The 12638-nt window shown below is 35.3% G+C and overlaps 1 protein-coding gene across 7 annotated transcripts in view; it reads right to left on the reverse strand.

Moving 5' to 3' along the window:
- Nucleotides 1–6489: 6489 nt before the first annotated feature.
- Nucleotides 6490–12638, reverse strand: part of LOC148880251 (SNARE-interacting protein KEULE-like) — a 113950-nt gene continuing 107801 nt past the window's right edge. For 6 of the 7 annotated variants that reach the window (XM_088962118.1, XM_088962119.1, XM_088962121.1 and 3 more), the window contains 4 exons: nucleotides 8583–8779; nucleotides 7825–7915; nucleotides 7631–7720; nucleotides 6490–6972 (listed from right to left, as the gene is read on the reverse strand). In XM_088962118.1, coding sequence (XP_088818244.1) covers nucleotides 6919–6972; nucleotides 7631–7720; nucleotides 7825–7915; nucleotides 8583–8779 — 432 coding nt within the window. In that variant the 3' untranslated portion in view covers nucleotides 6490–6918. The remainder of the gene's footprint in view (nucleotides 6973–7630; nucleotides 7721–7824; nucleotides 7916–8582; nucleotides 8780–12638) is intronic. The other variant, XR_016104506.1, reaches the window with a different exon arrangement.

The raw sequence follows: 12638 nt of genomic DNA on the forward strand, positions 1-12638 counted from the left end.
GAGAGGGAGAGGGAAACGCCGCTGCTGAGAGTGTGAGGGAAATCGAGGATGGGCATTTTTATCTTTTAATGTGATCTGAAAAACGTCTGAGCGCATTAAGTCATTGGCCTGCCTCTTACAAATTTAGATCTAAAAATGCATTTTAGATCTAAATTTTCAGACCCAACCCAAACATAGGTGGCATCTGAAAGGCAACAATTTTAGACTTCAAAGGTCTTAAAAGTGTTATCAAACACCATCATAGTGCCATTTTTCTAAAGAAACAACATTGATGCCAACTCCAAGTACCTACCTAATTTTTAAGTTTCGATAATCGGATCACACCTAAAATTGCATCGGGAATATGTAACTAAATTCTTATATAAATCGAATATGACTAGTGACTAAAGCCTCAAACAGTCAAACCTCAATCCTCTTCGGTGAACCCATCATAAAAGTTTGATTTCATTGATTTAGAGGTTGACTGAGGGTTAGGTTAAGCCATCACCTTGAGCTAGGGTCCTAACATGATCCTTTGTTGGTAGGTGGTGTAGGCTAGTGTTTGCTTCCATTTTCGTCTCCAACTTATTGCTAAGTAAGTGTTTCTCCCAATGGAACCTAATTTTTGTTAGGTTAAAGCATGGGTTTCAAAATTGATCGAACCAGAAAAACTGGGAATTGGTTAGGTAACCAATTTTGTTTCACCTTAAAATCAGTTTTTTGGCCAAAAACTATTTATTTGGTCTGCAACCCATTGACTCAGGTGGTCAAACCGTTGAACCGTCAACCCGAACAACGATTGTTGGTTGTTTTTTGTTCTTTTAAGTCAAAATGGACCATCCATTCAAATTGGACGGTCAGACCATTCGACTTGATAATCGGTCCCCAGTACGGTTCTCTGTCCAGTCCGATTTTAAAAACCTTGGGTTAAAGTGTTTATTGAGAAAACACTTTTCTCTATTTATGTAGGAGGCCTCCATTGGAGGAAATGGAGGAAACATCATTTTGGACCCCTCCCCCAATGCTCAAGCATTTATTTACTATTTAGTGCATGTGACACCTAACGGTGCTTAATAAGGCTATAATCAAATCGAGTCTAATCGAATAGTTTGGACTTGAGTTTGAATAGTCTTGGTTCAAATTCGATTCTAATAGAATTCAAATCAAGTTGGACATTTAAGGAAAACTCAATTAGTTATTCAAATTCGACTAATAAAAAGGTCTGCTCAAAATCTTGCAAGCTTAACTCAATTAACATATATATACATACATACATATATAAATATATTTTATAATATAGTATGAAATATATTTTTACATTCTAGGGCTTTTTGCAAGATGCATTATCAACTTTGATCAATTGACAAGGTGATATTTGCAAAATAATGTTGGATCTAGTAATTGGCACCAAAAAACTACTTTTTTTTTCCTTTAACGAAAAAAGAGGGACTTTCTCTCTCTTCTTCCTTTCTCCATCCAACCACTCATCTTCTCTGGACTATGGTTCTTCCAAACTCCGAAAGGCTAAGTTCTTGTTTGACAATGTTCTCACATGTTCCTATTCTTTTAGAAATTCTTGTGCTATAACAAGAATTTTATTTCTTGTTCCTCGGGAGCAACAAAGGCGTTTGACAAATTGTTTTATGAGAATGGATTTTTGTTCTACAAAATCAGAAACAATGTTTGGATAATGAAACTATTCCTTAACATCAATTTTGCAAATCCATCCACATTAAGCATAAAATTAAACCATATAAAACATGTGTCATGTCATAATGATGTCTCCATGTTGTCACCACCTAATCCTTGATTACTTGAGGATCAAAACAAAACAAACAAGGAATAAAACAAAAGCCCAATTGATGATCCTATTTTTCACTTGACGTAAATAGCTAAACCACTTGATGGCCCTAAGTTTCACATAATACTTGTGAAATTGGCCTTGAGCAAATCGTCATGGTTAGAAAATTAACCTGAATAATTGACAAGCATTAAAGACATACAATCATACAATCCATTAAATTTTGTTTAATTTTTTCTTATTATTTTGAGGATCGGGAGGGGGGCTAGAGGCTCAGGAATCTAAATCAGCACTCCAATCACTTCCTGAGACAAGATCTATGCAATAGTAGGAGATGTTTCACCAAATCGACATATAGTTGCTTGAGTTCATGAAGATAACAACAAAGGAGGAGATGCATTTAGGAAGAAAAAACAGAGCATGGAAAAAGTTTTAGGATGAAAAAACAGAGCATACAAAGTTAGAAATGCCAACAACGAAGAAAACCTTACCTGTGTATGAGATTCTAACTAGAAAGTGGCCATTGAATATGATAAACTGGTCATTCACCATCAGTCCTTGATGCATAGTGGGTTTACAGCAGGAGCACCAGGAACAAATGAAGAAGATTGCTTGAGGACTAAGGCTTGGAGGGTGGAGAATTTATGTTGTCAATGTGAAATGAGGACATTGTCCCTTCTCTTACGTGGAAAGGGCGAATATGTGTTTGTAAATAAATTGTGACAATATGGGAACTACATGTTCCTTGAGAACGTGTTCTCTGGTAGTGTCGATTTGTCACTCCCAAAGGACTTATACTTGATTTATGTGCTTTCCAACCGTTGGGGGAAGCTTCATTAATGTGGCACCTAGTTGTCAATAAATGGTTTATTAAGTACTTTTCTCAGTTTTGAAGACAAATCAAGTATAAATGTTTATTTAGGCCTAATTTGGCACATCTTTCCATGCGATCTGTCAACTATTTATAAGTTCAACAGGCTGTGATTCGGTCTTTTCCCGTTTGGTTCATGATAGATCTAGTCACCTAAAGCGGGTGATTTTCGAGAAGCTCCAAATGGAGCTTTTGTGTTTTTTTTTTTCTATTCGTCTTTGTGTGGAAAGACACGCCTTAACCAAACAAACTTCAAACTACTCAAATCTTAATGCAAAAGCTCAATGCATCTTTTAATTGTCAGGGCTACCAAAAGATCTTCCCAAAAAAGCTTGCCAAAGGCCCCTTAATAAACAGAAGCTATACTAAACACATACCTTATAAAACTTGTAAATCATCCTTAATGAAACAAAAGTTATGAAATTGTGCTAAAGAAACTTAGATAAATGAAACCAATGGGTAACATAATGGTTTTGATGCACTTATAACTTTATGCCTTACAACTTTGTAATATATGAAAGCAACTTATAAAGGAGACAAATCTCTCAACCACATCATCATTCAATGGAGGAGACCGGATCCAATAGGCACAACATAGGAAGCACATTCATTGAGCACGTTATAAATATTCTGACAACTGTTAAAAGTTGTCTTTTATCTTTTTCAAGGGTAGGTTAGGGGTATTTCAAGGGATAGATGTCAAAAAATAATTTGAAAATGCTCATTTAACATGCTTACAACAACGTGCCTACCTGATTTGAACTACGAAAAACAACAACTCTTTAATAGTTATCTCTAGTTTGGATAATTTTTTAAACTGCAACTCTTTAATAGTTATCTCCAATTTGGATAATACAAAATTTATCCAAAAAAATCCAACCAATGCAAGATGCTTGGATTAACCGAAAGGCCGAATGTATTTTCTAAGGGTGCTCACAAATTGTTAGCCGAACTGTGGGCCCTTTGTCTAAACTGTACCAGTAGACTGGTTTTTAGAAAACCGGTAACCAAAATCGAATTGAAGCTGATTGGTTAATTGATTGATAAGTTCGGTTAATCGCTAATTCAGTTCGTCAGTTTTTGGGTTTTTGATTTTCATAATTTTATATATAATAAATAAAAAATATTATATTATAAATAATAAATAAAATATTATGTATTATAAATATGTATTTATAATACATAATGCATTTATAATATATAGATAATGTAATATATATATATATATATATATATATATGAAAAAATATATATAATATTGGTTAACCAAAACCGAATTGGTACTTTCGGATTTTTGGAAACACCAAACCGATTGGTTCAAATAACCCGAATTTTCAATTCGATCTCATTGATTAAGTTTGGTTTTTCGGTTTTTCATGATCACTCCTGGTATTTTCTGAACTTTCTCCCAGTTTTGAGCAAATATTTCTCTAAAGCAAAGAAGAAATGTAGGTGAGGTAGCTTAGATGTAAGGGCAATTTTGTCCAGTAAAACTTACCTTTTTTGTCTTTTTATTTGATTTCACCTTTATTTTCAAAAGGTTACTAAAATTGTTAATTTACCAAACCTTATCATTTATATTGTAAAAATCCCTTCTATGAGTAATATAAGAATGAATCAATTCGAGCTAATCAAATCAAGCTTAGAAAGTCGAGAGGAAATAGAGCTCAAATCGAGTTCAAACTTGAATCTGAGCTTAACAACATTTTAGTTGAATCAAGCTAAGTCATATAAAAATTCGACTCAGCTTGGCTCGACTTGATTGCACCTCTAGTGGTGCTGAGTTGTCATTTGTCCTAATTTTTTAGGGAGAAACATTTTGCCTCAATTTTCAAAAAAAAAACCCACATAAAACATCTCTCTCTCTCTCTCTATCTATCTATCTATCTATCTATCTATCTATCTATCTATCTATCTTATATATATATATATATATATATATATATATATGCAAACTACAGTCCCCCACATTCAAACACATGACTTTTTCAAATTTAGACACATGACATTTTTTGAGAAGTTGTTGAAGTTCACAGTTCACTACCACCATCCAGATAAATGGCTTTCTCATTTTCTAGAAAGCTAGATGTATGACAATTTCTGAGAAATTCCTGCTAAAGCCCACAACCCACTATAACAATTTTCAATACATCCCTAAAAAAGTGCATAAAATGCAAAAGTAGTTATCCACAACCACTTCTGCCTACATTATATCAATCTCAATTAATCATTAACCCTCTATGTATCATAACAAAAGACAACTATTCATATTCTAATAATTGTTGAAAAACTATTTTTTAAAATAAATATTTCTTAAAATTTTAATAATTATTTAAAATATTAATAAATATAAATTTAACAACATTGATTCCATAATGTAAATTTAACATTACTGATTCCTCGTACTTAGTACGGGCTCATTCACTAGTTATATAAATAAAGCAATATCAGACAGTTGTTTGTCTTATGCCACTGCCACCGTTTCAATATTTGTAATTATTTGATTTATAATTATTCGTGTAAATATAGAATTCCATTTCCAAGGCCAGATAAAGGACAAGAACTTGTAACTTTGAGAGGGATTATGTGATTCATCCCTATAAAATACACTTGGATTTCATAAAATTCACCCATAATCAAATTTGTGAGAAACAAACCTGAGTATTGCCCAGATGTATATTGATATGGTTTTACTAATTTATTGATTTAGTTTCTTGATGAAAACGAGGGATTGTTAACAGATTGAAATATGCAATTAATAGTAATAAAATGCCACTTAATTACCAAAAAGGACTAAATGCAAGTCCACTTATTGCTCCAATGGAAAATTCACTGAATTAATCCTATTTAAAATGAATTTTGGCTAAATTGCTGTTCTCCTTTTTCCCCGTTTTTGAACATAGAGCCTTGAAACCACACTACAGAAATTTTGATTTCCTTTTTTTTTTTTTTGAGGGGGGGGGGGGGGCAGGAATTAAAGTGTTAAAGAAAAAAGTGAGGTAGGGGAGATAGGGAGTAGAAGTAGGGTTTAAGGGAAAAATGATCTGACAAGGTTTGGGTATATTACAATTTTGTTTAAAGAAAGTGTATATTTATTTATTTATTTATTTATTTATTTATTATCCTCTGGGGGGAGGGGGGGGGCAAAGACCCCCCACTAAGATAATTGGCTCCACCCCTGTCTACAACCACCTCCCTCGCTATTCATCTAGATATGGGAAGTGGAGGATACTAAGCCATGATACACTAGGATCGTATACTCATTTTTTGGAAGTGATAATTTTTTCTTTGGAGCCAAACAATGCAAAAGAGGGTGTTTTGTTTATGGTGGTACGGTAGGAACTCTGGCTCGCTACCCATCTAGGCCAATTCGAATATGGTATGATCTATCTGTACAAGTACTTTCACTATTTACTTTTAATTGTACAATCATCGATTCATCATTAAACAGAAACATCGGTAAATCATGTTTACTGGTGCATGAGACACCTTATAACTGCCATATCATACTTACATTAGTGGACCATGTTTCTTAGTTGCTTGTATTAAGAAAAAAGCCATATTAGAAATAGCATAAATTCATGGAAGTGAAAACTCTGGATCCGTTTTGGAGGTAACAAGGCCAACATGAAGCCCACGGTGGATAATAAGGCCATACCTCTCATGTTTTCAAAAATTCTAAGCTACATTGGTGTTTCCTCTCAACATAATTCATAGTTGTCTACTCAACCATGAATGTCATAAACGGGAAGGATTAAGGACATACCTCAAACCGAGTAAAGGAGATTTCTCATTATATTCCTTTTGAATAAATAAACAAATTATATCTGGAATTCCCTTTGCAACAAGTTTAAAAATAAATAAATAAATAACCATACTCACAAGGTGCCAAATACTTGTACCTTCCAGGATACATGTACGATATCATGCAGCCAATTATGCTTGTACATCATATGGCAAGACATTATATACAATATGAATCGTTCAGTGGCTTTCAGCCTATCAATTACAACACCAAGGGTGGGAACACCATTAAGAAAAATGCCAGACCGAACAGTCAATTCTGTCCTCTCAACTCTGGCTCCTACCTTGTGCTTCAAGCAGGCTATTTTTCAACCAAAAATTTGCCCAATACTGAGAAAAAGAAAAGAAAAAGGATATGGGAGAAGCAATGTGGATCTATGGTATCCATGATTAAGATGCGAAAGCCAGCCAGATGGCATTAAAAGCATAAGTGTGCCTCAAGCATCCCAAGGCATCCACAAATTTAGATTCGAATATCATCCACTGAAAGTTCTTTTGTTGTCAGCATCTTTAGTTTCTGCAGTTTGGATGCAAAGACATCAGAAGTTGGCAATAGCTTGATCTCTTTTTTTACTGTTATTAGATCAAGAGCTCTTTCTCATTGGAGAAACTAAGCTAGACTTATGGATATTCTGTACGTGGATTGGAAGTTGAGGTCCAAGTCCTTTTCCACCCCACCTTTTCCCAAAGAGCTAATTTCAGCCTGTTAAACCTTTCTCACGGTGGAAAGCTACTGGGCTAAAATTTACCAAATGTGGAGAGGATGAGATGCTGTGAACCCTCTGGAACTGCCACTGCAGCTGCCATGTATGGAAAATCACATCAAGGCAGTTTTTTTTCTCCAGTGCTGTGAGACCCATAGTCACAATCTGGGGCCCCTGCCTTGTTATATCTTGCATATTTAGAGGATAGTAACCTATATTGAGTATGATCAGATGGCTTTCCATCTGATTTATGCATATATTTCCAGAGCATTCTTAGAGTTGTAATATAACTTCATTCCACACTTCAAACATGTATTGATGAAGTGTAGATGGATCAAGTTTCAAGCTGATTTTGTTTCAGTTAAACCTCCATGGTGCCTGGTGGCAGTGAAACAAAATCAACTGATTTTTTGCCCACTAGTGGTGGATGCTGTTCCACTAAATATGGATTTAATGGAAGAATGCTCTTACCGATATAAATTGTGGTGGATCATCAATGCTAGAAGAGCCTAGAATAACCTCCCTCTTCAACTTTGTTGTGAGCTTGTGACAAACACGTAACTGATAAATACAAACAAAATGATATTTGATAAGAACAGTGTGCCAGCACATGCAACTGGACTGTAGAATTTGTAAATAAAAAGCTGCTGCTGAAATATTATTACCTCAGATCTAGTAGCTCCACCTATGATAAATACAAAGATACGCTGGCCCATATTTTTGAAATCATTTAATGCATTCTTCAGTACTGAATCACTACAGTAGCAATGCAAGAGAAAGAAGAATATGGAAACCCAACGGTCAAGGAACTTCATTGTTTCAATTGGAGGTGAAAACAGTGAGAAAGCCAAGATTAAAATCTTCTCGTTTTTTAAGGTGGACAAATTGAATAACCACAGTACAAACTCAATTAGATGATCATCACCATCTATACAGGAAGTACACGCATACTATGATTCCCAGATACAAAAGAACAAATGGACACAAGGAACAGGGATACGGGCTATTTATTTTCTAAAACCCTGGACATGGATACAAGTATTGGTATCCCATATAATGTGCGTAGATCATGCTTTTACATCTAGCTTTTGAAGCTAAATGTTAGTTCTCAATAATGTATTGTCAAATTTAATTAAAATTCTAATATTATACTATAATTTATTAAAACATACCATTTCACATATTCTAAAAACACCAATGCTATAGAGTACATCTAGAAGTGTTCGTGCAATATCTAGTAAGTATCATGTCTGAAACTGGTACACCGTACACTTGGCATGTATAGGATTCTGGGTAGCATAGTATACATAGGCAGGAAAAGATATGGGTTATCCAATCTGATGGTCAACCCCACATCATGCATGCAATTCACAAAGAATGCAGACTACAAAGGCAACCTTAAAGAGAAGAATTGTAAGAGTACCTTGAACACCCATCATCTGAATGACGGGGACGGGCCCATGTAGCTGTCCGCCTTGATCTAATTGAATGAGCAGCTGGAATTTGAGTTGTCCGTACTGATGCACCTCGGGTTCCGCCGTGGACAGTGGGACTTGGGTCATTCATACATGAGTAGTCATCCTTTGATAGGTCACCTTTGCTAAGTTTTTCAATAATCTCCTTCAAGAGGCAAGAATAAAAGTTGGAACAGATCATAAACAGAAATACAAATCTTTGCATGAAATATCTAATCACTTTCAAATGTAAATAATTTGCTGCATACTAGATCCAATCTTACAGCATAAAGTAGGAAAAACTTGGTGCAGAGGACTGGGAAGATGCAGGGTGTCAAATTATTGGTTTAAAAGGCAGTTGAAAGGGAAGTAATTAGGTGGAGATTAAATTCCCACCCATCAAGAGAAACAGAAAAAGATAAAGGGAGTATCTGGTTTTACATTTAGTTAAAAAAAAAAAACACTTTCCGGGAGTATCTGGTTTTACCCAGTATAACAAGAAAGGTAAATAACATGATTAACTAAAAATGATCCTATAGTGATCCTCAAGTGGTCATCTCCAGAACTTGGAAGTTCTAATATCACCAAGCAGACAGAAGGAACCTCTGCAAACCACATTGTGGTTGGGATTGGGGTAACTGGCTTACCTAGTGGTTCTAATTGTAAGATAAGTCCCATATTACTGTATAACACTGATGTCATGGCAATTACCAAATGTTGATATCATTTACCTGGGGTCTTGGGAGGGTACTCTGAAAATACAGACTATGATACCTTGATATACCTATATAAAAGTGCTATTTTTATCAGATGCTTCGATTTTTAGTGTAAATTCCCTATCAAGAAGTGTCCTTGTGATATATGGGTAACATTTTCAGTTGGAAAGAATGTTCGGATCAGCAGTCAGTGGCCATCAAGAGGAAGCTGTTCTTACTATGGGTAACGATTTCTATAACTGATACAGTAAATTTCGAAAAAAAGTAATACAAAATTTCCCAGTTAAAAAATCCGCTACACATATCATTCTCAGAGATCTCAATTTCAAGAATTTATCAGAATAACTACCTATAACCTACGATACCTGGATACCCATATATGCTCAGAATACCCTTTTTGGACATGATATGCTCCCAAAATGGCACCCTGATTCCTTATAGAGACATCCAGAGTATAATTTAGCGCATAAACACTTATAAATATGTGTAGATAGTAATTGAAAAATCATATAATGAAAGTTTTCCAGGATAAAAAAATATTTAGTTAAACTCAAAAAGATCTAAGTAATTAGGAGACGGTATTAATTTAAAAAAAACAAATATATAAAAGAATTATATCCCCATATTTGATGGAATGGCTCCTTAATATAATAATAGGTGTCATGTGCACAAATATTTTGTATGGAATTAGAGAGCGAACAGAGAGAGAGAGAGAGAGAGAGAGAGAGAGAGAGAGAGTCAAATGTTAGGTCCTCATCCAGTCTCTGTTGTTGGGAAAGATGGTCAGACTCTATCCTATCACAGCCAATTTTTCTCATTCAACTTTCCTTTTCTTCTTTTTCTTTTTTTTCCCTTTCCAGAAAACCTCCATTAAGGCACCTGCAAACTCTTGAAACAGTGGACACAATACAGTCTCTGATATCATACGCTACATTACACATTTCCTACATCAATATTTGTATCTAGCCTTATGTGATGTGAAAGTGAGAACCTACATTTGGAGAATCAGGTTTCTCTTTGATGGATATAAAATTTATTTCTATATCTGGTATTTCTGGTTAGCCGACCCAAATAGTTGGGATTAAGGTTGAGTTGAGTTTTTCTGGTTAGGCTATGATTGTAAAATATTGGGAATACACATGCCTAATTGCCTTGTTCAATTTAAGCTTGGAGTATAGCCGACCCCATATAATTGGGATAAGTCATGGATGATGATGATGATTTAAACTTGGAATGTCAGGATTCTCTAGGATAGATTCAATATAGTTCTTCCGTTCTTCTAACAACTATTATCTGGCATCTATTTGTTAGCAAACTTGATTCTTGCTACAGCGAAATGCTTGATATCTCTTTATAGAAGAGTAATTCATTCTATGTTTTACCCTTTGTTTTGCAATAATATATATATATATATATATTTTATAATTATCAAGTTTTCTATATAAGTTGTTACCTATCACCCAAGCCATGCCTAATCTAGCGAGCCCAAAACACCTAGGCATTACCTAGCTGGAGATAGTTTAGGACTTAACTCTGTTGTGACTAACTCTCTGAAAGCATCAAAACAAGTAAACCCACAAAATAACAACCATGGCCAACCTTTCAACACCCCAGAGAAAACCCAGAGCTTGCCAAAAGAATGTGGCAAGAAATATTCAGCATAACCCAAGGAAGGGATAATACAGATCATCAGCATGAAGAGACACCATAATCCCCTCAGTACCTAGAGGCCACTAGACCAACAAAACAGAATAAATAAGGAAACCAACTGGCCAACCACATGGACAACCTTCCAATGTCCTTGATATTCATCCCATGAAACGGTCACCTCTGTTGCCTCTCCTTTTGCCTCTACAAAAGGAAATTTTTCTATTCAACATGCAGTTTGCATCCTCTACACCTTTCCAAGTAATATCATATTATTTCAGTCTACCACATGGGAAACCTTACAATGTCCTTGATATTCATCCCATGAAACAGTCACCTTTGTTGCCTCTCCTTTAGCCTCTACAAAAGGAATTTTTTCTATTCAACATGCAGTTTGCATCCTCCACAGCTTTCCAAGTAATATAATATTATTTCAGTCCACCAATATCCTCCTCCCAAAACCCTTCTAAGAACACCACCACATCCCCCCCACCCCACCCCCCGCCCAAAAAAAACAAAAAAAAAAACAGAATGCCTTTCTGTGATCGTATGATAGAATCCAATCACCTAATACTTCTCTCCCATAATGAAAAACCCCAATTTCTTGCTTGCATTAACAATTTATTCAAATCCATTCAATAGACCTCCTTGATTCTTGGCTCTCTCTTAAAAAAATAAAAATCATATATCATCATCGTCATCATCATCTAAGGAAATCATTTATCAACATTAAAATAAACATCATAAAACTTCTATAGTCAGACCAAAATTTTCATTTTTCATCCAACTTTCATATTTCATTCAATTGAAGGCATGCTATGTTCCTTTTAAGTTTGACCCTTAATTTTTTTCCTAAATTTCCCTAAATTCTCAGTTTTTTTTTTAATACTTCAAAAGAACATGTCCACACTTCCTTGGAGCAAAATTTCTCAGGATAGTGAAATATCAAACCATGATCATGCCTCTTACAGAAAATTCATGCCACATCATACTGATTTCCAATCAGACTTGACCACAGATATCTATATCTTCAATCATATTTTCTGGGCCCTAACACATTATTCACCCATAGCATACCTCATGAGTCTTCACCACACTGTGATACAAAAGAAACATGATTGTAGAGAAGATGGGCCGAATGGCCCATAGGTTGTTTATTCTTTCTTGTTATTTATGTTTCTTTTCTGTAATGGGCCTTATTCTGGGCCCATCCTGTCTATATTAAGTTCTTTGTAAATTCTTGCCCACCTAAGGGCCTCCTTGTAATTATTCAAATATATCTTAATAAAAAAATGTTAGGGTGCTGAGAGAGTGTAGGTTCGAAACTCTCATTCTCAGACCCTCATTGCTGAACTCTCAAGCTCTCCTCTCTTCAGTTTTCTTCATGGTGTCAGAGCATATCTGAACCTGAATATCATAGGGCTGGAAGCTTAGTCACATACTGCCTGATTCTTGGAGGTCAGTGGACGAGCCCAAGACTAGAATCTCTTGGGGAAGGGGTTCGGTGGCCAGGAAGAATCAGAGAAAAAAAGGGGAAGGAGAAGGGGAACAGCTCGGTTCTGTTTTTGAAGCTTGACTGTGTTTGGACTGTTGAAGCTCGAACTGTAAGTTGTGCTCAGTTTCTGGTTGTTCTGTATTATCTTCGACTGTGTTTGGACTGTT

Source organism: Nelumbo lutea, chromosome 1 (genome assembly GCF_056320005.1).
Source record: "Nelumbo lutea isolate HS-2025 chromosome 1, American lotus-T2T, whole genome shotgun sequence".
Classification (NCBI taxonomy): Eukaryota; Viridiplantae; Streptophyta; class Magnoliopsida; order Proteales; family Nelumbonaceae; genus Nelumbo; species Nelumbo lutea.